The sequence below is a fragment of the Mycteria americana genome, chromosome Z (assembly GCF_035582795.1).
Source record: "Mycteria americana isolate JAX WOST 10 ecotype Jacksonville Zoo and Gardens chromosome Z, USCA_MyAme_1.0, whole genome shotgun sequence".
Lineage (NCBI taxonomy): Eukaryota > Metazoa > Chordata > Aves > Ciconiiformes > Ciconiidae > Mycteria > Mycteria americana.
Window position 1 is genome coordinate 3,962,321 of NC_134396.1, and position 27,710 is coordinate 3,990,030.

General features: G+C 44.1%; 2 protein-coding genes across 2 annotated transcripts in view; one reads left to right on the forward strand and one right to left on the reverse strand.

The window, feature by feature from the left end:
- The window catches only part of UNC13B (unc-13 homolog B), a 221,834-nt gene extending 217,222 nt beyond the window's left edge, over positions 1-4,612 (forward strand). The window contains exons 38-40 of the mRNA XM_075488247.1: positions 101-193; positions 1,312-1,471; positions 2,668-4,612. Of these exons, the coding sequence (XP_075344362.1) occupies positions 101-193; positions 1,312-1,471; positions 2,668-2,953 (539 nt within the window). The 3' untranslated portion in view covers positions 2,954-4,612. The remainder of the gene's footprint in view (positions 1-100; positions 194-1,311; positions 1,472-2,667) is intronic.
- The window catches only part of PIGO (phosphatidylinositol glycan anchor biosynthesis class O), a 500,143-nt gene that overhangs the window by 302,569 nt on the left and 169,864 nt on the right, over positions 1-27,710 (reverse strand). The window lies entirely within an intron of this gene.

Here is a 27,710-nt window from a genome sequence, read left to right on the forward strand (position 1 = left end):
TGTGAAAATGCTGTTGTCTTGCTGAGGCCATAAACCAAAGATGGGTGCCAATAAACAATCATCCGTGTGTGCATGGGGGATGTCAATTTTCTTCCAACAGGCTCTGGTGTGGATGATCCTGTGGGTGAAGTGTCCATACAGATCGACCTGTATACCCACCCAGGAACTGGTGAACACAAGGTCACGGTGAAAGGTATGGCAAAGCACGTGTTACTGCTCAGGCTCTGTGACTGTATCGAGGCAAATCTCCAGCTGGCAGTCATTAAATTTCTGTGTTAGCTCATGTGATGTGAATCCAGAATTGTTTTCTCTGTTTCACATCAGGAACATGTAGAGAAACAGCAAATGAGCTTGTCCAGTCCAGCCAGTGACATGGCAATGTACAGTCCTGTTGTTTATTGGCAATGATACACAAAGTAAACAAAAATCAGATGATGGCTCTAAGCAGGCACCACAGTTCAGCCTGTGCTGCAGAGAACAGGGCAGCATGACAGGGCAGTGTTGCGAAATTGCTCAGTGTAAACCAAGACATCGCAGAGCCAGTAAGAGTTCAGAGGCTCCTCTCCCCTGTCCTGAAGGCCACGTTGGTCCCTGAAGAGCTGCTTTGAAAATAACCAAAGCAATGATTCATCCCAGGCTTCCTCTTCCTCCTTTGTCTCCTTTGCTCAAATACAGCATATTTAACTACTTTAATTTCCTCTAAAGATTTATATAAACAGCTCTTCAGGCCTCTCTTCTCCTGGCTAAATCTATACTGCAATGCAGAAACTGATTTTCAGAGCTATTTCCTGTGCTTCAGTCTGCTCCCTGCAGTGACCTGAGAGAGAATGAGAATTAAAGAGCTAATAATTCTGGGTTCTGGAACCACCCACAGCTCATGGGCTTTGTTTGTTCTTACCTGCAGTCTCATTTTCCTTTTCAACAGAGACCTTAATATCAGCCCCCAACATGCCCCTTTTTTTTCTCATCCCACACATAATATAGAGTTAAGCACTGAACTGGCAGGGCAGCCTGCCTGGAGCTGCATGAATGTCTGTATTTTTGGACTAATTTCTTGACTATGCATATGGCAAAAGCTAAGTGCTGTCCCAAGCATTAAATTCCCTTTACAGAACTTAAACTAGAGCAAAAAAAGCATATCTTTGTATTATAAAAAAGTCCTGCCCACATGTGTCAGGACACTCGCATGTTTTGAGTTGGACTGTGTCCTCTGAAACAAGAAACTGAAAGCAGAGCAGAGCGGAAAGGTGTCCAGAGCAATGGGAACAAATGAGTATTTACTGTAAAACAGGTTGTGACTCTCTTTTCCAGTTGTGGCAGCCAATGACCTGAAGTGGCAAACGTCCGGCATGTTCCGTCCATTTGTTGAAATCACCATGATTGGGCCCCATCAGAGTGACAAGAAGAGGAAGTTCACAACCAAATCGAAGAGCAACAACTGGGCTCCCAAGTACAATGAAACCTTTCACTTGTAAGTGTGAAAAATAGCCTGGGGATCTGACATGGCAAGTGCAGATGCAGAGGACAGATAGGGTTTTCCAGTGTCCACGAACAGCCTGCTGAGGGCCCAAAAGAGTACTTGAACCAGTGGCCTGGCCCAGTGTTTGGTGTCTTGGCAGGAAAAAGCTAGATTAGAGGAGTTTTTGCTGGGGCGGGGATGCTGAGGTCTGTTCTATATCAGCAGTGTCCTTTGGCTACCTTCTGAAATGCGTTGTTTGTCCTATCAACATATTTTATTGTGCTCCATCGTTTTAATGAACTTTGTGTCTTTTATTGGTAGAGTTGAAGCTAAAAGTTCATTACATATTTTTAGTTATTTTAATCTTAATCTGCGTTTTTATCCCGACTTGACCTGTGGGACATGCTTTCTGAACTTGTTTCCAAGGATACAGCCCTTGGAACGGGTAGCAAGTTGCACTGCTAAAATTGCGGTCTTTCTCAACACCGAGTATTGAGCTCTTCTTATCTGGCTTTCATTATTACAAAGGCATCTTCCTTCTTGGAAGGCTCAACAAAGGGAGCTACAGACTAGTGTTCACCCAGCTGTACAGTAAGAATGAGAGGAGAAGAGATGACCAGCAGAAGACTGTAAACATTATAGGGAGAGAGGGACTGTCCGTATAATTTTTTCTTTGATGTGAGGAAAGGCAGGCTTCCTCTAAGTGAAGAGATTTTGTCCCTTTTTCTTTATTCTTTTCATTTCAGAAACATCAGAAAGGTTGGGGGTGTGTTTTTATTAGCTTTTGCTTTAATGGAAGGTTCTGAATCTTTAACAAAGACTTCATCTAATTAAAATATTAATTACTGAAATGAAGCAACCCTGAACAGAAGCAGAAATGTTTAATCTGAGTTGAAAATCTATTAGCATGGCTTTAATGTTCTCCGCTCCTCTCATTTCACAGTTTAACACACACACACGTGCAGAGGCAGCTTGGTAAGGGTTGTTTGGTTTTTATTTTTAAGTAGCCAGGTTGTCTTTATCAGCTGTAAATCAGCAAAATGCCCATATGCCATAGGTTTTACTTCTCCCTCTCTGACCAGGGTTTTCTGTAGAAAGGAGTTTTCTGTGGCTCATCTAAGCACTCTAGTCAGCTGCTGGCACCTTTATTTTGCAGAGGAATTTATACATTCTGAGAAACTGTAAGTAAACCTGTGTGTGTTTTTCAGCATATTGGGAAATGAAGACGGCCCTGATGCCTACGAGCTCCAAGTCTGTGTAAAGGATTACTGCTTTGCTCGGGAGGACCGAGTACTGGGGATAGCAGTGATGCAGCTCAGAGACATAGCAGACAAAGGAAGCTGTGCTTGCTGGTGCCCCCTCGGGCGCAGGATTCACATGGATGAGACTGGACTTACCGTCCTAAGGATTCTGTCTCAAAGAACCAATGATGAAGTTGCCAGAGAATTTGTAAAGTTGAAATCTGAGTCCCGCTCCACGGAGGAGGGCACCTGAGCTGAGCTGTGTAATGTTCCCTTTTCTCTTCTGCCTTGTGCCAATATGTGCAAGTGTTCAACAGTTCTCTTTTATTAATTACAAAAGGTTTTTTCATGTTGTCTTTGTCAGCTCCGATAGCGCACGTGTGCTGTACAGGAAACAAATCCATCAATCTGATGTGAATTATTTATTTTTTAGTAGCTGGGTAAGAAACCATAGAGAATGAGACAATCTCTTCTTATTTAAGATGCAAATTCTGCTTTGTGTATATAAATTATTTTATATTGGAGGCTGGGTATGCTGGGTATTGTTGATATGCAGCACTGTGATTTTATCCTCTGAAGTTGGCAGACATTAAAAAGGTTCTACATAATCACACTATGATACAAACACACAACTTTGTGGAAATGGGGAGAATAATGATTTGCAGGTTTGGCGAAGCACAGTTACCTTTCATTGAATTCATGTACTGTGGAGCTGCCAGGGGATATTGTGGCACAAATTATACCAATGCCCCAACGTGATACGCAGACACCTCAACATCTACTTAAAAAAGAAGTTGCAAACTGCTCTGAAGATGCACACCAAATGAATGTATGACCATGGATGTGCTGCTGTGAGCATGGGCGAGACCAGTGGGACAAGCGCAGAGGGGCCTAGGGTCTCATAGCCAAAAGCTGCGAAGGCAACGCACCAGGAGCAGACTGCAGCTGCCCTGCCGTTGTAGTTAGATGGTGTGTCGCGGAGAATATCAATCCCCGTGTGCTGCTGGGAATCCTGCATCACCACGGCGGTGCTGTAAGCTGCTGAACTCCGCAAGTCACACTTTGGCTACCGTGACTGACACGGTAAGGAAAGGGAACAACATTAGAGCCATGACAAATAACATGGCTGCTGTATACTTTTTCCACATCAATATTTCCTTTGTTCGTTTTTTGACATAGGATTGGATAATTTAATACTTGCAGGCTTTCTGTAGCATTTTGTTACCCTGAAGTAGCTGAGACCATTCCTCACTATGAACCCAGAAATGATGGCTCGCTTGGGAGAGAGCAACACGTCTCCCCTCTGCAAGCACTCAGTCTGGAGCGCTGGTCAATGGGCAGCAGGTCTGTTCAGTTCTGATCTTGAAGTCGCTGTTGGCCGTGCTGCGGTTGATCCATGCTGATTGTCATTAATCTGTGATTTAATGATACCATTGAAAATATTTTTGCACTGTCTTAAAGAAGCATCCTGGTTTTGTTTTCTTGCAAAACAAAACACTGTCCTGAGCAAAGTGATTGCAGGGAGGTCAGAATTTCTGACTGAAAATTCATAAGCAGGAAGGTCTGGAGTAGTGATTGCACCTGAGGTATGGTTGTTGGAGGGTTTTCATTATTTTGGGGATTTTTTTGCTATTTCCAGCTGCCTTTGTGCTCTGGAAAGCGCAGCTGGAACAAGCCAGTCCTTGTCCATAAAGTACTGTAATACTGTCAATAAATTCAAGGACTGCATATTGAGTGACTATTTTTTTTCTATTTTCTCTGACACTTTTACAGCTGTGTGATATGACTCCTGTATTTCATGGGCCTGCTCGTAGTTTCTGAGACGGCACATCCGCTTTGTTCTTGTCCATGGTGTATTATTATAATGCTCTTCAAAATTCCACGCTATTTGTCATGATTTTGAATCATTGTACGTGCCATTGTTATGAGAACTGTTAGTACAGTCTTTAATAAACTCTTTTAGCAGCATTTAGAGTTGTCTGTTGAAGTGTAACTGTAATCACGTAGGATGGAATCGCTACTGCATCTTTGCAAATTACTCTCATTTAGTACGTAGATATTTCTTTGGTGCTATAGATGCCCAGCAAGGGGTATGAGTCAGACAGTTCCCCCCTCCTCCATGGTGTCTCCATCTCTGACATCTTTCCCTGAAGTTCTTGGCTTCTGATAACACACTGAGACATCACAGAAAAGCATAGAGAATAACTTACTTCCTTTTCTTCTCCTATCTGGCCTTTAAGTCAATTACGTTTTTACTCTGGTAGCCTCCTGAAGGTGCTGAATGGAGAGACTCAGGCAGGCAGTAGGATACTTTACAGATAACACATGAAAAAAAAAATTATATACCAAACTTGATTAATAGCTTTCAGTCATCAGACTGAAATGAGCATGATGAGCATTAATACTCTGTAGATGGTATTCACAAGAGATGAGAGAATAAACCTTCTTGATGTCAAGTAAACTACTCCCCATCCTCATTTTTTGGGGATGCTGCCAATTTCCAGCAGACAAGCTCAAATAACCTGGAGACTCATATTTCATGATAATGTGGGTCTCTGAATTTTTGCGATCCGAGATGCAATTTTTTCCGTAGGTGACACGTGCTCAGCAATGCAAGTGACTTGGCTAACTCACAGTCCAGCTTGTAGCTGTGTTTCTGTGTCTGGCTTCGTCATGGGGAAGTTTCTGAGCTTGATGGCATATCCCATGTGATGTGTTGTTTAGAGCACGGCTTTTAAGCCCCACTTTAGTACCAAGTTCGATGGTACACAGGTTTCCAGCTCATCAGTATGCTCGCTTGTCATCGCTTCAGCAAGCGCTGCAGCGGAGAGAAGCCAATAAAGAGCTATTCAAAGGAAAAGCGCTGTCTGTAACCATGGGCCTGGGCAGGGCAAGAGGTCTGGCTGTTATTAATGGAGCCGAGAACCCAAGGCGCCTGAATATATTGCTTATCCACCAGTCTAGTGCTTCTCCTGCAAACCAGAGTTTTGCAGGAGATTAATTCTCATCGATTGATGAGTTTTTAATCATTAAACAAATTATTAAAAAGTTTGTGAACTTTTAAATCATAGAATCAATTTCCAGGAGCGTTGCTTTGTAACGTGTTTGTCTAAAACTGCCCATCTTGCCTTGTTTCTTGGGTTTACACTCATTGTGATGCTTTCAAATTTTCTTTCCTGCCTGAAAAATCATGCAGACTTGAGCTACAAACACTCAGACTTTTTCTTGTACCTGTAGCAACAATACTGTGTCGTCCACATGGCTCTCTTCACTCTATCTGAACACTCCTCAAAATGACAGCTGGATATAGGATATACACTGTGTGTATCAAATATATATACATATATAATAATAAATATATTCAATTAATAAATAGAATACATATTTTATAAATAGACATCTATATGCTGGTGTACCTGGGGTGGAAACAGCTATCCCGAGTTGGAAAAGGCTGTTGCAAGGACATGGTGGGCAGCAGGGAGGGGTGAGTTGCCTGCCGTCCCATCCAGGAGGAGTCTGCGGAGTGGAGCAACGCCAGCTTCAGGTGGGACAGGAGAGAGGTGAGAGAGGAGCCGGATGCTGGAGGCACGCGGGTGAATTCTGCCGATGGTCTGACTGTTCTTGCCCGGGGGCTTTCTGCTGAGTCTGTGGGAACAGCAGAGTGGTTTCAGACCAAGAATCCATCCAGTCCTGCCTCCGAGAGTGGTTACAAGCAGCTGTCCAGAGGAAGAGTAAGAACGAGGTAAACTAATGATGCTTCCTTCTGATGCACTTTTAGGTGCTGGCAATTTTTAGCTCGAGGGATATTCCTGACTCCATGATTTCTCTGTAGTAAGTCCTAAGCCGTCCTTCTCCTGTCTCCCCCCTGAACCCCTGAAAAGGAGCTCCATGGATTTACAATTTGTTGCATGAAGACCTGTGTAGTCTTTTGTTTTGAACCTGGTTCCAACTAATTTAATTTGATGTCCTCCGTTCTTGTGTTCAGAAAGATGCTAAAGTGCTGGTCCTACCCGCCTTTACCTGGGCAATGGAGATACTGTGGAACTCTATCCTATCCCACCCTAGTCATTGCTTTCTGAGGCTGCAGTGTCCCAGTTTATTCAGTTATCCCAAACCTTAGATAATCTTTGCCCTTCTTTGAACCTTTTCCATTTATATGGAACGTTTCTGAGGTGTGAGGACCAGGAATATGAGGACCAGAACAGCATCCAGCATTCAAAATGTGGAGCAGCTTCCAGGAGGAAGCCTTCTGAAGGTAGAATTTCACTCCTAACCTTAAGAGCAATAGTCAGTAGTTCAAAAAACCTTCCAGGCTGCCAGCAGAAGATACTGGGAGGGTGCTGAGAGGACCAAGGACAGGACACACTGTCAGACCTCCCAGGTGACAGGGAGAGCTTTCGTAGGAACCCAAAAGGGGAAGTTCAAGAGGTTGCTGCAGCTTGGGAAGGGAGTGTTACTCAGAGCAAACCTGAGAGAAAGAAGCCACCCCGCTGAGATTCGGTGGATGGTAGAGAGCTGTTAGCAATCCTTTTATTTCTAGCCTTTATTTGAAAAGATGAGATAATTTTCTAAGCGTAGAGAGGAAGAAAGCAAGCTTGGTTTTTGGACTTCACAGACTTTTTGTTCCTTGGGAAATGCCTTTCTAAAGCTGTGGCCAACTCGGGGCTGTGACACCGTCAGACAAATGAGTTGGATGAGTGAGATAGCAGGACTCAAAGGGATGACGCGTGCTTGGCGAGCACGTGATGGGGATAAAAGGGCCTTACAGGAAAGGACGTCGTGTTTCTGGGTATGTGATGGGAGAGAGCGGAGACGCAAGGGCAGGGGTGAGGGGAAGGTTCATCAGTCTTCCTGGAAGACATTAGCGAGTTGATGGATGGAGACAAGAAGGCGAGCAGGAGAATGGGAGGGTTTGGGGAGCGACTAGAACGGACTGAGAAGGCAGCTGACACTTCAGGCGTGGGATTCAGTGTCCCTGTTTCTGGGCAGCAGCAGGGAGGGAGGAGGCAGCGCAGCGGCAGGAGGAGGTCAGGCTGCTTGTGGGATTTCCTCCAGACACGTCATCTTCCTCCTTTTCTGCTCTTAGGCTCGCATTTCCTCCCTTCTAGAGAAAACTCTGGACGTAGGCCTGTGAACATGTGCAGTACGGCTAATGAGGCTGGTGGTATCCCCTAGTGCTTGGTGGGTCACAGACTGTGGGTCTGAGCCCTCCCTGGGGGTTGTGGGATAATCCCCCAAACTCCTCTTTTAAACCAGGAGTGTGGACACTGGAGGATTTTTTCAGGACCTCAGTTCTCTGATACTTCCAACTATTTTCTCACTTGTCATTTATGGCCAATCTAGAAACACTTGTTCTTGTACCACAGTGGTGTTTATCATGGTGAAGTCTCTTCAGTAGCTCCTGATGCTTGGATAACATTGTCATCTCCACTAAACTTTGTTCTGCTAAACTGGACAAGAGCTAGGTTTCTGCTCGTAAGCAGTGCTCTCCATTTTCAGTCATATGTGCACGATTTCTTTGCATCTGCTCTAATGTACAGCCTTTCTAGCATCACTTTTCCCTGGCTTTAAGAACTTCTCAGTATCAGTCCCTGCCTTTGTGGCCTTCTCATATTTCTCAGCCCATTTCCATTATGTCACTTCATACTCCTTTCACTAACCCCAGTCTCCTCCAGTTTCATCAAGAGTTCCCATCTGACATCGTACACAATGTTTTTTCTGAGTCCACCTAGATTTGAGCTGCCAGATTTGTCCCTAGAATTAGGTTTGCCCGGCTGCAACCTGTGGTAGGATTCAGCTGGTTCCCAAAGGACACTGAATGCCTCTTACTATCATGCACTTAGTCCTGCAAGTGACCACTGCTCCCAAGTCATCTCAGAAGCAATGGAGCCAGCTTACAGAAATGTATGCCTTTGACAGGTTAGAGCTGGGAAACTGTTTATCAGAGCCAAGGTCAAGTTGGTCCTGCACATTCTAGCTTTGCCAAACCCACGTTGCCTTTTGTCTCGCTTTCCATGCTTCCTTTCATTATTCTTTCCTTCAAGACTTCTTCTAAAGCCTCGCATGCTGTTCAGGTCAGCCTAACAAGTTGGAAGTCACCTGGATATGTCATATATTTTGCTCGTTATTCTCCAGTCACATAACCTCCACCGACAAACAGACCCTTGCTGCCAAACCTCCAGTTCCACATTTTGGTGTTATCTGAAGTGTAGTGTGGAAGTGATCCTTCCCCGGGGATCAGAGGAGTTTGAGCCCTCTGAACTTTTAGTGACTGTAGTGCAGTATTTTCTGTTTCCTCATTTTCTTTTTCAGGCCATTTCTTTCTCTAAGGGCGGTCCCTCTGAGGCCAAGTTCTTCTTTTGTGGGATTTTTTTTCATCTGCCTGTCCTTGACCACCTTCTTCCTGAAAAAGAGCATATGACAGAAGGGACCCCAGGGTCTCTTATATGTTTTGAATTAAAGTGAATGAAAGTGAAATTATAAATTTCACTTTCCATTTGTACCGTCTGCTTTTTTTCATGCGATACCTTCACCCACAGAATTCGGAAATAAGACCCACCAAGATCCAGTGCAATGAAATGTCCTTTCTCTGAACCATCAGGAACTTGAAGCCTGTCTCTCAGTCACCCATGACCACGAGACAGGCTTTAGATTCAGCAGAGTCCCCAGGAACATCTGCTCTGCTCCTCCTTAGACCAGAACACCAAGGAAATCCTCCAGCATCATATCGGCAACCTCAAAATCTCAAGAAACCGTGATGAGCTACGAGCAGAGAGCAAGCCAGAACCACAGCTCTGCAACCACCTTAGCAAATCTCTGACTCCTAAACATGTCCGAGTCAAACACAGCCACAAGAGCAGGCAGGTGAGCTGTGTCTCCCTAATCCCAGGCTCTGGTGACATGTCAGTCTGACCTGGGGGCTTCCATACACACAATCCTGCTTAACGCTGAGCAAAAGCAAGATTGTGGGGTGCTTGAGCTGATTTCTTAGCACCTTTTGTGCGTTGCAAAATACACTGAGAAATTAGAGCAGTTACACATTGGGAAAGAAGAGCGACAGTTTCTGGCAGCCTACAGATGACAAGCAGAAGTCTGGAAGTGTAGCATTAATTAATTCAGTACAACCTAATACTGTGTGATAAATAATGTAAACATATTGAAAGTTCAAGGAATATCAGATAAGATTCAGAATACTCGGGGACTCAAGCTTTTATGGGAGATGCTGATCTCACCCTCCAGCACTCAGGATGATGGCAGGCTGGCAGCACTCATCACGAACCGTGTCAAAGACTTCTTCCAGCCCAGTAATGATTTCACTTGGAGTCCAAAGCACTAGCTTGGAGTTCTGCTGTGACAAAGTACATAGCGCTCTGTGCTCTCAATCTATTTGCCTCAAAGAACCTTTATATTTTCTCTGTTCTCTTGGCAAGATTAATTCAGATTAACCAGTTCTTACCTCTCTTTGCTTGATTTTCAATACATGTGGGGGTTTTTATTGTTGGTTCAGAAATTAAAAGACCCTTTGCTTACCCTTGCATTTAAACTGCAAATCACTATTCACTGGATAATAGTGCTTTTATGAGTTCCTCTTTTTAGTATTTTCACTGCTTATTGGAACCAAACCAGAATAACACCTCCTTTTGTCATCTTTGTGACTGTGTGGTGACAAAAGCTGTCAGTTGCCACATCTGGTAGTGCCTTATTAATAGCAGTTATCCACCAATTGCTGAGATGTTATCCTGTAATGACAACTGCCAGCCAAAAGGATTTGCATCTATTGGCTGTAATTCAGATAATGTGAGCATATCAACCCTGTGAACCAGCCTATGGGGGGAGATATGTTTGAGTTATGTGAATTCTCTGCAAACAGAGAAGCACTCACAGAGCCTGCTGGGCATCTCCCCCCCACCCCAAGATGCTTTTTCCCAAGGCTCCCCCTTGTTACCCACTGGTGTTTGGCAAACTGAGGAACATAAACCTTGTCTGTCAGAAGCAGAAAATATAATTTACTTTGATTTACCTCCCTCCTGATCACAGCTAGAGGTGCAGGGAGGTGTATCACTTTGGCAGCTGCGAGAGGTGATGAAGTCAAACAGCTTCCTTTAATTTAAGTTGCTGCTAAACATGGTCAGTTTATCCTTTTCTTGAGCACAGCAGCTTTTCAGGCTGCAGATCCTTATTTGGAATTATTTTTGTGCGGCTGGGATCAAGCCTGGGTCAGGTCATCTGTTTCATCAAAGGAGGAAGTTTCTGAGGGTGACCATCACGGATGCAATAAACCTGCACAATAGTGACCAAGGTTTTCTCTCAAAGCTTGGCAGCAGCAATAGCTTATTCCCTTGGGTGTGGGGGGCGGGGGTGAGTTCGAAGACACAAATACCCTCTGTGTTTCGGGGAAGTTTCTTGTTCAGTTTTCAAACATTTTTCAACAAAACCACCCACCCTCTCACAGATACCCTCAGCCCCCGCATGCTGCATATGTGAAGTCTTTGGGGCATTTTCTTCCTTGCCCCTTTTCTCCCCATTGGAAGTAGCAAAACAAGAGACCATGGTCAGTGCTGGATGTGAAGCTATTGTATTACAGCTGATTTCTCCAAACTACCCTTTCTTTAATCTGATAATGCTGCATGAGCAATCCCTGCACATTTTTCTGCAGGGGGAGCTTGTAGTCTAGTCTAGACATTGGAAGTAGAAAAACCAACTGGAGAACATCTGGTTCATTCAGCTGGAGTCCAGATTAACTAAACTCCTGCCATTACTCCCCAAATGAAGGTGGTGCAAGAGCTTCAGTCCCCTGGCCAGTGCTGCATGCTATCAAATCCGTTCTCTGAAAGGGACAAGTTATGAAGGAAATTAAAGCAAAACCTCTGCCAGAGGAAGTTTTGCTTCACGGATTTGTAGGTCAGTGACTTTTTTTTTTATTTGGGAGCACTCTTAATAAGGGAGAAACATGAAGGTGACAACCCCAGGGTGGCAAGCCAAACCTCTTCCACTGGATGACTCACAAGCTCACTTGTTAAACCCCCTTTCTACGCTTCTGTGCCAGCAGAAGCAAGAATTTCCATGGTAAGCCAGTAGGTACAAGCCATGCTTCCCAGCAGTCGCCTCATAATTGGCATGATGGCACTCGGTGATCACCCCCTCCCTCTCAGTCTATTTTGGGCCCTTTCACAATAAAAAGACACCTCTGTAAGCAACATAACACCCTTAAACTTCATAGACATAATGATGCCAGTAAATGCCTTTCTCCACTAAAAATAACAGCAAACAAAATGCAGGCTGATATGTCTTGCACGGGAAGTCTTTTTCTTCTCTGTCCTTGACAAGTCATTTACTGGCTTTCTCTTCTATTTCGTAACTTAACATTTTTTGTCCAGACAGTCAAGGTGAGTTGCGCCTCTGTCTGTGTTCAGTCTTTTGTTTCTGGCATTGAGAAGATCTGCAGGATTCACCCGGCTACCTGGAGTAACCGTGGCAATCAGGCATTTTGAAAGTTGGAAATTGTTAGCTAATGTGCATGAGGTTTGAACCAAAGGGAACTAGGGGGACAAGAAGGGAATGTGACTTGAGAATATCTGGTAATTTTCTTTGCAGAGTGTGGGATGATGAAATGGAAGATAAAGAAACATGCTTTGCTCCTCAACATTGCTAGAGTTCAGTGTCCAGTGTCTGCCTGGTGCCATCCCCGAAGCAGTAATAGCTCACCCTTGGTAATAGCTCACATCCGTTCTGCAGACCACTGTTCTTACAATACAACCAGCACCAGTAAACCAAGTGCTAATGCTGTAGCAATTTTGTCCATGCTGTGGGTTTCATCTGAGTCATGCAATGTAGTTTTAAAAGATTGACAGAAAAGCGTGACTTGGCAGAAAGCATCACTAACGTGAGTTTTAAGAACAATCCTCTCGAGCAGTTAAAAGCCATCAACTTCTGTGACAGAAGAGCCCACCAGTTCTCTCATAGTTTACCACCCCACCATCTGCCTGACTCCATATTACGGCCTTTTCCTATACGCCACCAAAGCAATGATGACTGCAGTGTGTGTAACATCCATAGAACCAGAGCCAGGGAAGAACCAGTAGGTCATTTCACCTCATCTACTGCATTGCCCAGGCCACAGTGCATCACCCGGTTAGCTCTGCATGGAGCTCAGTGGCTTTGGATGTGCCTGTCACTTCTCCCAGAACGATACTCTTCATCTTGTTGCTAAAACACTAAGAAATGGAGATCATCTGTTGGTGTTTTGCTCTGTTGGTCAATGGTTTGGAAGCGTTTAGCTTCCTAACACTCATTTGTTTGGTTTGAGGCTTCCAGCCACTGGGTCTTGCTTTTAGACCCTTGTGACAGAAGTCAGGTGTTCAGAGCAAGAGAAGATGAGAGGTTTAACTGGGGTTGTCTAGCTGCAGGTTTACCAGAAAAGCATTAGTTGCTGAAATGAACCCACATGGACCCAACCAGCTTGGAATTAGGTCCAGAACAAAGAAATGCCAGATAAAAAATCATTACCAGGTCGTATGCTTCAGTACTTCAGAAGCCTCCTGGAAGGATCAGGCAGTATTGCCCCCTCTCCATCCCACTGAACAGCTGGTTAGAAATAAGCTAAAACTAAATATATCTATTTTCTTCTCCCACCTCTCCTGTGAAGCACCAGAGACTGATCTAGGCCCTCCTCCATGAGTTATGGGTAGCACAAAGCTTCCCTGTTCTTAAATGTCTGGTTGCTACCTCTTGCTCAAATGCTCAAGGTCATACTGGTTAATGGATTTGGGATCAAGCAGAAGTATTCTTTCAGGTCATGTTGACTTGTGCTTGGTTTCCACCCAGCTCTTTCTTCACAGGTTCAAATAACTCCCCAAGCTCCTTTGGCATCTCTGTCCCAAGTAAAGCTTTTTCAATGAAAGGGGCTTGCCTGCTGGACGCCTCTCAATTAATCCTGTTACCGGCTTGTGGTAAATACCAGGTCAGCCCTCTGAGGACTGAGAAATTTTTGTCAGTTAGTGGTTTGGGTTCTTACTGCCTTCTATTCTACACCTAGCCAGTTCCTCAGAGCATCTAATCTGACTATATAGTTCTGTAGAACAGGAATCCTAGCCAGAAAGAGGGGTTTTTTCCCCTATTAAAAACAAGCCCTCTGAATCTTCAGGGATTTCTTTCCATGTGACTAACATTGCAAATAATGAAGAAAATACAGTATCTAGTTCTAGCACAATCAAGAAAAGAACATAGTTAGTTTATCTTTGTAGCAGAAACAATGCTGGAGGACTTGGGTTGCTTTTGGTTGGATTCCTTAGCCAGACTACACAGGTCTCTGGAGGCCCTTATGGCTCTGTAGCCCCCTCATGTTTCTCCAAATGACATTTGCATGGAGCGGGTGTTTCGCAACTACATAATGTACCATTTTGCAGAACTGTAAACGCTGTAAAATACTGACACGGGGTATTTGGTGAGGATAAAATAATTTTCTTGTCAAACGGTGTGAAAGCAAACCTCCTTTTCTCTGCAGCACAAGCAGATTTCCCACATACCCCCTACACCAGCGTGCCTGAGTCCTGGTCTGCCTGTGGGGCTTCAGCCAGGAGTAACACGTCCTTCGCTACTTGCGTAAGGTCCTACCTCGTTAGGATCCTACCTTGTGTAGGGTGACACTGCACAGTCCGGTGGGGTGCAGAAATACAGGGATGAGATCCTGCAAGTGCTGCGGTTTTGCTGGCCCAGTGCCGCTCCAAACAACCACAGGGTTCTCCCTGCCAGGTTAATTGTATTGTTTTTCTTTATCCATGCCTGGCATGGATATTGCTCCAATACAGCACAATGAGTCCATTATAGAGAACTTGGAACAAAGGCTCATGAGACGTGACAAAAATCATGACAAATCATGATAGTCTGGGAAAAATATTTAAATGGGATGGTAGAGCCTTACTGCATATATAAGGCCATTGTTAAAATAGCATTAAGGTTGAAGAATGACTCAAACTTTGGTTATTTTTCATGCTATGGGCAAGCTGACTTTTCTGCCTCTTCATGAATGCAAATAATGGTGCCATGGGCTGTGCCATCACAACGTGCATCCCTGTGTTGACTGTTTGGCACTAAATCAGCCACCCAAACTGAAGGTATAACTGGAATGGCAGCTCTGTCAGCACGGCAGAGTCCCAGCCGTCCCCACGGTGTACACGGTGGCACGCGTGGAAGAACCTATCTTCCTCCCATTGCCCAGATCAAAGATTTGGCCCAAGTGTGCCACGCAGCCATCTGGAGTGTCCCCAAGGAGAAACTCAAGTTTCCTCCCAGTAGAAAGCAGGGCTTGACACCCGGCGGTGAGAGATTACATATGAGGGCAAGACCCAGCAGTGTGGGAACTGGTACACAGCCATGGTTTATGCTTGGAGACTTGGAAAGGTGACCAGTTTAGGCATAACCTTTGTGAAGTGGCCACTGTAATTAAATAGGGAGGGGAATCCAAGCCTTCAAATACTGTCCATGCTTTGCCAGGGTCTAAGCCCCCTGTCCGTGGGGTTGCAGGAGAGCACTGGCTTCATCATGGGCTTGCCTCCTGGTTCAGGTAGCTGTTTCAGACAAAGTGAAGTGCATATATATGTGTGCATGCATCTGAAGCAGAGGCCAATGTATCTGATGGATTGTATTTCACACTCTGACTCCTACAGGGGAAACCAAAGCCTCTCACAAGCCTATTTCTCCTTGGCTATGGTTCACAGAAGTTCAGCATGGAGTCTGTCCCGAGAAACACCTCATCGTCTAGGACTGACAGAGTCCAGAGGCAGTGGAGAGGGAAACTGGAGCGGTAAACAGAAAACAACTTCCCTCTCTCCTTTGAAGTCTCGCAGATGCGGTGCTGAAGCCAGCCCTCTTGGAAAGCACAGCGGCTCGCTGGGTTGTAAATTCACGTACGCTGGGGGTCCTTCAGAAATCACTTCCAACTTCTGTGAGCAGAGAGTTGTGAGAGATCAAAGCCTTAGGTAAGTAGGGCACCTACTATACTGAGCCTTTATCTTTTCTTGAGAGGAGATGGGAGATAGCAGGAAGTTTGATGATTTTGCAAAGCTAAACCAAAAGTTTATTTCGGTAGCTGGGGGATATCGCAGGCATCTTCACAGAGGTTTTGAATTTACATCTCTCAGCATCTGATGTCCCCAGAGTGCGAGGAGCATACTCAGGCACTCCAAAAACACGTTGGGAAACGTGGAAACGATACTAACAAGATATCATCCTTGTTTAACTTATTCTCCTGTGAATTTAAACTGTACTTGGGGGTGTCATTGTTGAAATTATTTCTCTTGTTCTTTTTTGTCAGATGTCTCTTTTCAAAAGCCTAAGTATTATTGCTGGAGAAAACAGAAGGTTTTGGGTATGTCTGCGATGTTGCTTTAACTCATATTGTCCCTGGAGTAGAGAGGAAACTATTCATGTGCTCAGAAGAATATGGGAATGTGTGAAAAATCCTAGAAAAATATAATTCCTACCTAGTGTTTCCTCTGCAGCCTCAGGGCCTTTTGGGACACATTAAATAATGAAGAGCCAAAAATCTGGGTAAGATTTGCAGTATGCAAATCTGGGTAAAATCCCACTGTTCCTGGGGCAAAGCGGTGGATTTGAGCAGATAAGGGAAGGCAGGTGTGACCTGGGTGCCCATGCTGCTCTTTCCTTGCTAAGGCACGAGACAATTAATTAACAGCTCCTCTGTAAATGGCCTCCAGTGAGAGCCGCGCTGTAAGAAGGGGATGTGCTGTGGGGGTTCCTTTGGGGGAGCAGCTTCTGAGGATGGAAGCTGAATCATCCAAAGCTGCTGAGGTGAACACCAGGTAGGAATTTGGGCAGTGGGACGCATTCTCATCTGCTGGACGCTGCGGATCGGTTTTGCTAAGGGCCCTTGGCACTGACTGCCTAACACTGCAGGTTGGAGACATCCGCCTGGCCTGGAAAATTCAAAAACTCAGGCCAATCCTTGACTAGCGCATAGTATTGTAGCTCCCTTTCTGACTTATGCTGGGCCAGAAAATGGCTGTTAATATCTTGTTCCACAGGGGGAAACTGGGTCTCATATACTCCGCTTCGCCTGTCGTGCTGAGGCAGTATTTTAATGTTAATCCTTTATTATAAACATGCCAACCATTATGTTTCTGGAAGTCCCTCACCAAAATTTCTCCTCCACTTGAGTGAGTGTTGGTATGTCTGAGTCTGCTTTTGTGGGGGACTTGAACTCCTTTATGCACTATGTTGCTCTTAATGAATCCTCTTGTAATTAATGTGATATGTTCAAAAAAAGTATTTTGTAATGTTTTAGAGCTTGCTGACTAATTCAGGAAGGACAATGCCAGACAGAGCTCAGTGATCACTTGCAATAATGTTTTAAACGTCTTCCATTGTAGGAGTTTGTGTGTGTGTTAAACAACTGCAATTTTAATACGTGTTTTATGATCTTTTACTTGTTTGCACAGAGTTAGGTGCGTGAGGTCAAATTCTAATTTATGATCCTGTTGTAAGTTCAAAGTCCTGTAACGTTAATGATGTTAACTATGGATCACGTTAATGATGTTAACTTCAATCACAGAAAAAGTGAGCTGAACCTGAGCAGAAAGCTTGCACAAGCCTTGTCATGCCTCTAACAATGTGAGCTCTGAACATGCCGTTCATGCCTATTTGAGGATGAGTTTCACCTTCACTGGGACCAGATTTTAGTCTGTTACTGTTCTTTAGCTGATATTTTATAAAGATATCTCTCCTGCCTTTTAATGTTCTTTTCTTGTAATGTTCTCTACATTTAACTGCTAATAAGGCAGTTCAGAGAGCTGAAAGGTTTCTCTTTGAGTATTCAGCCACGGCTGAAACTTCTCCATTTCTCCAGAAGCCTCAGAAATTGTCGCTTTGAAGGTTATGTCACTGGTATTCTAACAAACTGCTGGGAAACTGAGAGTTTTCACAGCAGCCATAGGGAAGTAGGCGCATAAATCTTCCTTAAATTCACTGGAAGGTGACAACTACACTATTGCAAAAGTTAAAATGGAAACTTTGGTCAGGAGCTCTCATGACGGCAGTGGGCTGTAATGATTACATGACCATGTGCTGCTTTTAGGCTCAGCTTGTGACACCCTTTCTTTACTTACACCTCTTATTTTTTATTTTCCGTCATGGTGCAAGCATCAGGGAGTCTTTTTGTGCAACAAATGTCTGACATGCCTTAGAACAAATCACACCAGAACTAACAACGCCAGGGAGGGCTGTCTGAATCCTAATCAGGAACAACCACCCCATTTCTAGAGAGCTGTCCTTCCCTAGGGTCTTGTGCTATTCCTTCATATGTTTTGGAGTGAAAAGCTGTTTATAGCCTCATTATAGGGTGTTTAGCATTAAATGTCAGGAAGCGTCTGCTGACACATTTCTCAGTGGGAGACTTCTAAATTCTGCAAGTGAGTTTGGGTAGCTGTCGTGAATATACATGGGAGTTCCCTCCAGAGATTTGGATCATGCCTTTGAAGGCAAGTTAAAGCTGCCTTGTTGCAAATACAGTTCATAAAATAGGGTTCTCTGTAAACGGTCAAGCTGAATATTCAACAGTGGGCGTTCTCATCTTCCCTCATTTCAGTAACATCCACTCTCTGGCCCATATCATAGGCACCACTGAGAGACTTCTTTTGCTGGTATTATTATGCTGGTATATTGCCACGTGTGAAGGCACGCTTCCATGAGACACTGGTTTCGGCCATAAAACTGGCTTAAGAAGTTAACCTCTGCCGGACCCTAGCATCATGGCTGATTGTCCCATGGGCTGTGGCAACAGAAGTCTTCATGAGACCCTGTTTTGAGCTCAGTTGCTGAAAAGATGTATGAAAAAAAAAGAAAATAGCAGGGCGAGGAGAAAACAAAAAACAGCCTGTGGCTCTGAATTGTGTGGCAATGACCTCAAGTGGACATAACCAGACCCCCACCAGCTTGTTGTCACTGTATTGTGCTGATGTGTTTTTATGCCACTGAGTCAGACAAGGGAACAAATCCAATAGAAATGCAAACAAATACACTTTATTTTTGCCAAATCAGCTCCCAGTCTGAGGATGGGGGCAAACAGGAGCTTCTGGAGGTGGATTTTCTGTTGAAGCCCATGTCTCATGAAACTGCACTGAGGTTTGTGGCATAACCACTCTGTTTGCAGGAAGATTTGTACCAAACAGGTCTGTCCTGAAATCAAAGTGCCCAATTCTGTTCACACTCAACCAGTACATGTTCTTAGACATTCAATTATGTATGGCTTGTAACCTGTATGGTCTCTGTGGCCTGCATGGCAGGTCCTAGAAAATGAAGTAGGGCTAGTCGTTGCCCAAGATGTTGAGTGAAATCATGTGGCTGATGGAAGCATCTCTGCTTTAGGACCAGTCTTCAGGTAGAGTGGTTTTGTCCTTCTGTTTGGATCTGCAGGAGGGCCAAGCCCCAATATCTTCTGCTTCATCCATCAGTGTCATGCTAAACTTTCTTATTCCAGGATGGTTGGTGTGCTTATTGCTGGCGGGATGAGTCTTCACAAGAAATCATGAGAGATCCGTCCATTGCCATGCCTCTTTCCCAGCACATTACAGCTATAGGAGGAAGCCACAATATAGCAGGATATTTCTAAAGCAGAAACTGGGGATGAAGAAACATGCTCTGTAGCCCTGTACAAACAGACTCTGAATTCACAGAGGATGAGGAAAATAGGTTATTGGTCCCCCATTGTCTAGAAGCTGGAGACAAGTAGAAGATGGGAGAGATGGGAAAAGCTCCCCAGTACGCTGTATTTTGTAAAGAGGACAACAACTTTTGAAAGAACTCCTCTGTAAGATATCTTCTGGAAAAGAGCTCAGGGACGTTAAGGGAAGAGCAAATCATGTAAGCAGTTCTTGCAAAATGACTTTCCATTAGGCCGCAGCATGTCTTTCTTTTCCCCTTAAATATTGCATCATTCTTAAACAGTAGCTTTTTAACTCCAAACAAAGGGAGTTCTTATGCTATGCAAGCTTTAATCTCGGTCTGTACTCTTAGTTCCAAATTGTTAACCATTGTTAATTTGAAGTTATTTTTACTTTAGTGACCAAAACAGCAAAGACGGGACAGAATTGTAATTTTGCGTATCCTCCAAGACCGATCCCGAATGCTGTGTAAAACTCTTCCTACCAGCACACTGACTCGTAGCTGTAGTGCTTGGGGCAAAATGCTAGCAGGAGAGTACGTAATATTACTATTGACATTAACCTGAAATCTGCACTATGTGGCATGTTTTCCTTAAGAAGACATTCTTCTGTTTCAATAGTAGTATAATGAACTAATACTAGAACTGGAAAGTGAGAAGAAAAAAGCTTATTCATTTGTACCCCCCAGAAAGGTGGATATTCCCATTTTAAAAAACCCTGTTTTTAACAGGACTTTGGGATAGCCTGTGCCTTTGTTACATGTGAGAGACTTAGCAATTCTCATGAGATTCTCAGCTCACTGATATGTCACTGGTGTGTTTCTAAACACCTTGTAGACCCTGACGCCTCCTACTTGGTCTCTTGAGGAAGTGAAGAATTATTATTCCCTTTTATGAATAAGAAAATAGAATTACAGCAGCATTAACTGACTCACCCAGAATCTGTTACAGATGCAAGAAGGGATTTGAGTCTCATTTCAGTGTTGTTCATTCTGCTATCCTTCCTTCTTTAGGTGTCCATATGACCCTATTATTCATAACCATGGCCCATTATCTACTGGGAGAACTTTAAATAGCATGGTAAGCTTTCACTGCCGTGTTTGCAATCCTATCTGCAGCACCAAAGACCAAAGAATAGATTTGAATTTGAAAAAGGCTGCAGAGAACAGTGGTACCGACGAGTCTCTTCTCATTAGCTGAGAATAAATAGCACAGAAAAACTCCAAACAGACAAGATGGTTAAGGAGATGTGAATTACCTTTTAAAAAGCCTTCCACTTCAATAATTTAGCATATTGCAAGGAATGTTAAAAAAAACCAATTTTGTTTCTTTGAAAAAAATCCTCATTTATTTAAACCTGACACTAACTCTGAATTTTTCAGGTTTGATGTCATCAAACCTAAAAGTAGGTGGCAAAAAGGCCTACAGGAGCAAATCAAAGCTTGTGAATTAGCACTGGAAATTTGCATTATTGAATTGCAGGAAAATCTACAAAGCTGGTGTGCCTTGATAAATGCCATTATTTAGATTTTTGTTTTGTTTTAATCTTAAGTTTTCATATTACACCCTATCACAGTTGTACTTAGGTGACTTTTTTAGATTAGATCTGTCTCTTCTCCATCTCAGAATTATCTCTGTAAACTTTTTTTTAGGCCGAAGAGGTCATTGAAATGAACAAATTCGTGTCAAAAGCTGAGCATACATGTTTTGTTCGCATAACCATGGTATCCAGAAGCCTGAATCAGGATCCTGTTGTACTTGGCACCATAACCCCCCCAAATAATCAATTATCCCACAGAAGTTACATACGGTTTATACGTCCTTATGGGAGGTAATGAAATGTCTGACCTTTGAGACAGAATATATTTTGTCATTGAAATTCTCCATCTGACTGCTGTCCAAGAAAATAAATCTGTTGACTGCCGAAAGTTGAGCACCAGGTCTCGTTTGCATCTCTCACTGCTGCTTGAGCTGCGGCAGTATGCACCAGCAGGTTTTTAAGGCTGCATTTCTCTTAGATGAAATACAGAGTCCTGCCTATGGCATAAAAACCTTTGTAATACCTGATGTCATACCAGAGTCCAACGATCAATTGCTTTTTATTTACTCAGTGCTACGCAGTGCCATGTTCCACCCACAGCTTCGGGAACTTTGCCTTTTCTCTTGCAGTCCTTACCGAGTACGCGAAGCACACCAAGACATCCTGTAACGTCTGGACCACGTTCAGCCGCCCCGCACGGGTTTACCTCCAGATCCTGGAAAGCGTGGTGTTCCCTCGCGAGCTTCACGGCCAAGCTGGGGAGAAGCCCGGCGTGCTCTGCTCAGAAACCACCTAGGGATTTTAGAAGAAGCTGCAGCTTTTTGTATGGTGCTGAAAACAATCCCTTCTGACTGTCTTGACAAACAGCTTCAGGTAGAACAGAAGACACAGAACAGCCAGGTAGGACAATTTATTCATTTCTTCTTCTAGAATAAAAGTGTAAAAACTTGTATAGGAGCCTAGATTTTGGCTGTTTTTTCCTGTGTATTTTATGCAAAAGGTCGCATAATAGATTATTCTGCATCTGTAAATGTTGGTTCTCGATAATGGGCCTAAGTTTTCTTTATGTAGTGCCAGCTTTAGCGTGTCAGTGACACCCAAGGATAGAGCGAGTTGGGACCACCGCAGCGAGGCTTTAGCAAAGCTCTCCAAAGTCAGTGGGAAAGCACACATCCATTTTACTGGCTTTGGATCTAGGCCTCTCTTCTCGCTCTGTTTAAAACGTCTGAAGGGAGAGCCAGGCTGCTTCTTCTCTGTGTGCTTAAATCTAAAAGGTGCTCCGAGCTCTCCCTGTCCTCGTTACTGGCGATTGCATTTTAATTTATGGCATGAAACACGGGAATGTCTTGCCTCCGTCATAAAAAGATTTGCATCATAACTGACTGTCTCTGGAGAAGATGTGCTCTAGCTCAAACTGGTAGGTGGGCCAGTTAATGAGCCTGTTGTGTACTAAGTTATAAATGGTCTCACTGCCTTTAAAACTGGAGGGTGCAGGACAATAGCGGAGCACTTGCACCACTTGCTTAAGACCCTTACATAGATATCACAGGCCATCAGGTTTCACCTGGATATGCTTTCACTTAGCATGGTTATTTTTGTTTCATTAAACTAGTATGTGCCACACTGTGCAAAGAGGTGAGGCCAACTCATGGATGCCCAAAGACTTTATGAACATGGAGAACTGATTAGATGAAACGCATCCGAAATATCTTCTGTACTACAGAGAAAAATAACCCCTTCCCTCCCAAATCCTTCCCTCTCTCACATAGGAAATCTTCCGTCATATTCTCATACTAGTTTGACTCTCAGCCCAGGAGTAAGGCACTCCAGTCATGTATTGAAGGAGGATTTTCACCACAAAGCATTGCTTCTCTCTCTGCCCATGAAAACATGACTATTCAGGTATCCTGACTCAGGCAAAAGTCCCACAGGAGCCAGCGGGAGATTTGCTAAGTGAGGCCACGAGGGGAAGAAATCTTTTTGTTTTAGCTGAAGTTAACTTACTGCACTAACATTAATGTATACCTCTGCAAATGATAAATCAGTTCAAAAACAGTATTGAAAAGAAAGGTTAAGGCCATACTATCGGTGATACAGGCACTCTCTTTACCTCTCAGTGTTACTTGCTTGCAAACCATCAGAGCAAAATAACCTGCAGTTCACATTACAGAAGTAACTGTTTACTTCCTTTCAAGCAAATGGCTTATCTTTCTTAGCTATAAAATTTCCCTGTGGATCCTTATTTAGTCAAACGTGTGACTTACTGCACTTCAGCTTTAGTTCTAGTTGTTAGCTTATTCATGACCTACATATAGTTAGCATCACTGAAAGTCACTATTCCAGGCTTAAGCAAAAAAATAACTGGAAGGAAGGGAAGAGTGAAGTATGTTAATTTGCTGATATCAAAGTAAATCATGCTGTTTGTTGGGACTGTGACTCTCTTCAAGTCAGCCTGGAAAACTGCTTCCAGCTTCACAGGGAACAGTCCATCACCATTGGACAAGACAGACCCCCAGGGCAAGACCAGCCAGTTGGTTGTCTGCATTAGAGGGACTGGTCTGCTCACTGGTGACCCACCTTCCACGCACTCGGCATGGCAGGGTTTAGTCTGGATAGCCGTCCAGTCCCTCACACTCATGGATCCAGCCTAGGACCCGTAGATGTTTGCATGGGCTCAGCACTGGCCCCAGGAGGAGCCCAATTAGGTTCTTGCACATGTGTAAAGCCCCCTGAGTCCCCAAGACTCATACGGCAGGAAAGCACAAAGAAGTAAGTTCTGCTCTACTGTCTGTAGCTACTATATATGTAAATATATTCTTATACGTATCTAAAATTGAATTTCCCATCTCAAAGGTTGAATTATGTGGTTTTAGCAGTGCTTCCAATGCCGTACTCCAAGCAGCAGCATTGAAAGGAGGAAATGCAGGTAGATCACAGTCCATTAGAGACTTTGCTTTTCCCGATAAGGTCCAGTGACAGACAGCAGCGTGAGACGCTTAGACTGAGGGTTGGGGATTACTATGGTGGATCCAAGGTCAAAGCTGGGTGCACGCCCTGTAGACAGGACCGATAACTATAATCCGTAGATAAACAAGACTCCTTTTCCCTTTCCCTGGCTCATGCCAGGGGCCTGTGCAGCTCCCTGCCCACGTCTGTAGGTTATTCAGTGTTATTCTTTCTTCCTACTCCATTTGTTCATGTGATCCTGAGTTTACTGGGACTTGCAGCTACTGCAGGTTGCAATTTCAGCGGCCACCTGGATTACCTACGACTTTAACATTAAGACCTTCATTTTCTTTCCCCTGCCCTTTGATAAGAGCTGTTGTGTGCAATTTATACTGTTGTTGTTGTCAGGACTGTTGCCGATGCTTTCACTTCTTGGACAATTTCACTTCTTGTGACCAATTTCACTTCTTGGACAAACAAGATTTAGTTTACTTTTCCATCTTAAATCTACAGCTTTGGGTTTACAACAGTACAAAAGATATTGATACAGGTGTGAGGGGAGTGAGAACAATGGTTTTGCTTAATTTATGCTTGGTTGCAACAGAGTGCTGTCTTGCATCCCAATAATGTTTGCTCTCCCTGCTATTCTCTTCTAGACCCCGCCACCCTTGGTGCAGTGCCCTTGTAGACTCTGGGGAAACGGTCTCTGTCTCAGAGTGTTTCCAAGGGCTCTGGCTCTGCACCAGGGTGGGATGGCTGGAGTGGTAATGACCTTGCACGTCTCCTGAAGGCTGCTCCCCCACAACAAAGCCATCCAAACTGATGTGTATCTCCTTCTGAGTTGCTGTAATTTGTAGGAACTGTCATGTGAGCATAAACTGGAATTGATGGTGATTTATGTTTATTTGCACGGCTGTAAACCATGACTACTCCAGTTAACATCCTCTTCAGCCGTATCTGCTGCAAGACCAACCAAAGCCTCAGCTGCCTGTGTTAGACTTCCCAGGTACCTTACAGGAACGCCCAGGCTCCACTCATAGCAAACGTAGGCATCTACCTGTAAGCACATCAGACTGACTGGTTTCCAGTGCTTTTCATTACCATTAGATCCATCAAGCAGTGAGGTTTGACTCTAGGGCTGTTTCACTTCATTCTAGTATGCTCTAAATTTTTTTTTTCACATGTGACTCCTTTTGCTTCTGCTGCCTGGCCTTCACGTTCCATAAGTGCCTTCCTTCTTCCTTTGAGTCTTCTCCTTCAAGTGCTGTAAGAGCCTCTGGGAAGGCCCCTTCTTGTTTTGTTAACAAACAGAAGACTAGAAACATAAACCAAAAATAGATGAACCTGACCAAAATTGTAGGACACTTGCAAGATGAGCTGCAGACTGAAACCAGCTTCCGAGAAATCATTCATTCAAAAACTTTCCACTACACCAGGTATTGACTAATGAAGCAATACACGCTTTGGTCTATTTAAATTTCATGCCTCGCTGGCATGGTTGCCTCATGTCATGAACATTTTTGGGAGTCTCAAGGTATAGACATGCTACCCACAACTTTACCACGTGCCAGAGAGGTTTCCCAGCTACAGCTGGTCACCAGACACTACTTTTGACTCTGGCTGCTTGTCAGAGATTGTCATTCTCTGGATTGCCACCACAGTTTCCCTTCTGCTCAGCCCTAGCTGCTGCGCTGCAGGTGGGCTAGCCAGGCTTACATGTGCTTTTCTTTAGTTGGTTTACAAACAAAATTTCTTCTCACCGTTTTTCCTGGAGTAGTGTAAATATGCTCTTTCCAAATATGCTCCACAAAATCACTTTGGACACTGCCTTTGCCGAACCCCTTCCTTTGTGTTTTATGCTACTTTTTCTCCTACGGCCAAAATATCAATCCGACTGTAGTAAAAAATTCATGACTGTAGAAAAAAGTCATCTTTCTGAGCAGACACAACCTGTTCAGCAGATGGCATCCAAAGAAACACTCAGACCTCTGTCTGAGCCGTTTACATCTCTGTACCACGCTCACCCCCAAAACTAATCCAATCTTGCTTTTTCTAAGAGAAATTACAACTTTCATTTACTGACACAAGGCATTTATTCTGTTCTGATTACGCCTTTGTTGCAAAGGTCTTTAGGGATTACATGTGTTTTCTAGTACTTTGCTTCAGTCCAGGGAACTTGACCAGATACTAATGGTCCTTAGAAGACACTTCTTCTCCACCCAAGCCCTGCAAATATTAGCTGTCAACTAGCCCAAGCAGTTACATGGGCAGCTGCACACTTGGGGTACCAGCAGCCTCATGTGGAGCTGGATGATAGGCAGAGCATTGCAGAGCTCTGCTTTTGAGATGTGCCACATCGGGGATGAGGAGCGCTTTGCCGCTTGCCAAGATTCAAAGTTAAGGAAGTTAAAAACACAGATTTGGAAATAATGGAACATGGCATAAAAAAAGAAGCTTAAATAACAAAACACACCCTGAAGATTATGCATAAGAGTACAGTTTCTCATTGGCTGCACTAAGCCTCATGTAGCTTCTGCCTCTCTTTCTATTATGTCCCGTCATTATCTGAAGATTATCTATCTCCTTGCAGGAAGCAGGCACCGAGCTTTTATTTCTGTGCCACACCAAGCCAGAGGGCCATGGTTTTGGGGGTTTTTTTACTTCCTTGTTAAGAAAACTCCTTTCTTTATTTCTCCTGACTAGGCATTTGGTGCTGCACAGTACTGCTGAAACCTTACTTAATTCCCTTTCCTCTCTCAGAGTCTTTGATTAAGTTTTCTGCTCTGTGCCTTCATTAGCACATTCCTAGCTTCAGGCTGTGCGTCATTGCCTTCTGGAGATACACCGGTAAAACCTCGATCACTCTATCAGAAACAGCAAACGCTGCTGCTTCTTATGGGGCCCACAACTAGTTTTACCCTGCAAGCAGCACATGAAAACCAAACATGGTATGGCAAATTGTAACACTGGGAATGGGGTTTTAAACTCAAATACCTGCCTCCCTTGCTATATGTCTCCTTGAATTTAAAAGGATCTTCTGTGATACTGCATCACCCCCCAACAGGAGAAATGGCCACAATTAACCTCAAATACGAGCTATACCCCCAGCATCCTTGCGGCTGTGTGCACTGCAGTACCCTCGTCCCTGCATTTCTCACCGACTTAGCTGCTGCTGCCTTCTCCCCCTCCAGGTCCTCCTGAATTGTTGTAGTGCTTTTGGGGGAGGAACATGCCCTCCTTAACTCTGCCCTCAGGTCCTGAAGGCTCTGTGCACCCATCAGGTTACTCCTCTCTTTCATATGGCTGCAGAGGGATTTATGTGCATAACTTCCATTTAACGGGAATTTACCGTTTAAATGTCCAACTGTCCCTGTGCACAGACGTAAGAATAATACAGGTCTTTGTTCTCAACCGTGTAAGTGCAGGGGAACATGCATTTCTGTTAAACACCTGGAGAACAGGTAAAGGAACAATCTAACATGAAATAAACTTGCACTGTATAGAAGCAAAGGCTGACGGTGCCAGGACCTGGCATGCCTATGCTGCGGCCATGCTGGCGCAGCCGTGGTTACGTACGGCTCATTCACTGCCAAGGTGATGCTGCAATCGAAGTGCAAACTGTTGATAAAAATGTCATGCAGTTTCCTTGGGGAAATCTCCAGCGAAATCAATGGTTTTGTGCCTACTTATGCCAGCTTGTGTTAGCGCAGACATTTTAGGTCTTTGGTTAATTAGCTAAAATTTGATGTTTCAGAGGGGAGCCAAATTCTCTCTTCTCAATACAGTCGGCTCCCTAGGCCTTGTTTTACAAAATGGCTATTTTTTTTTCTGACTCTGTCCTGACCATGC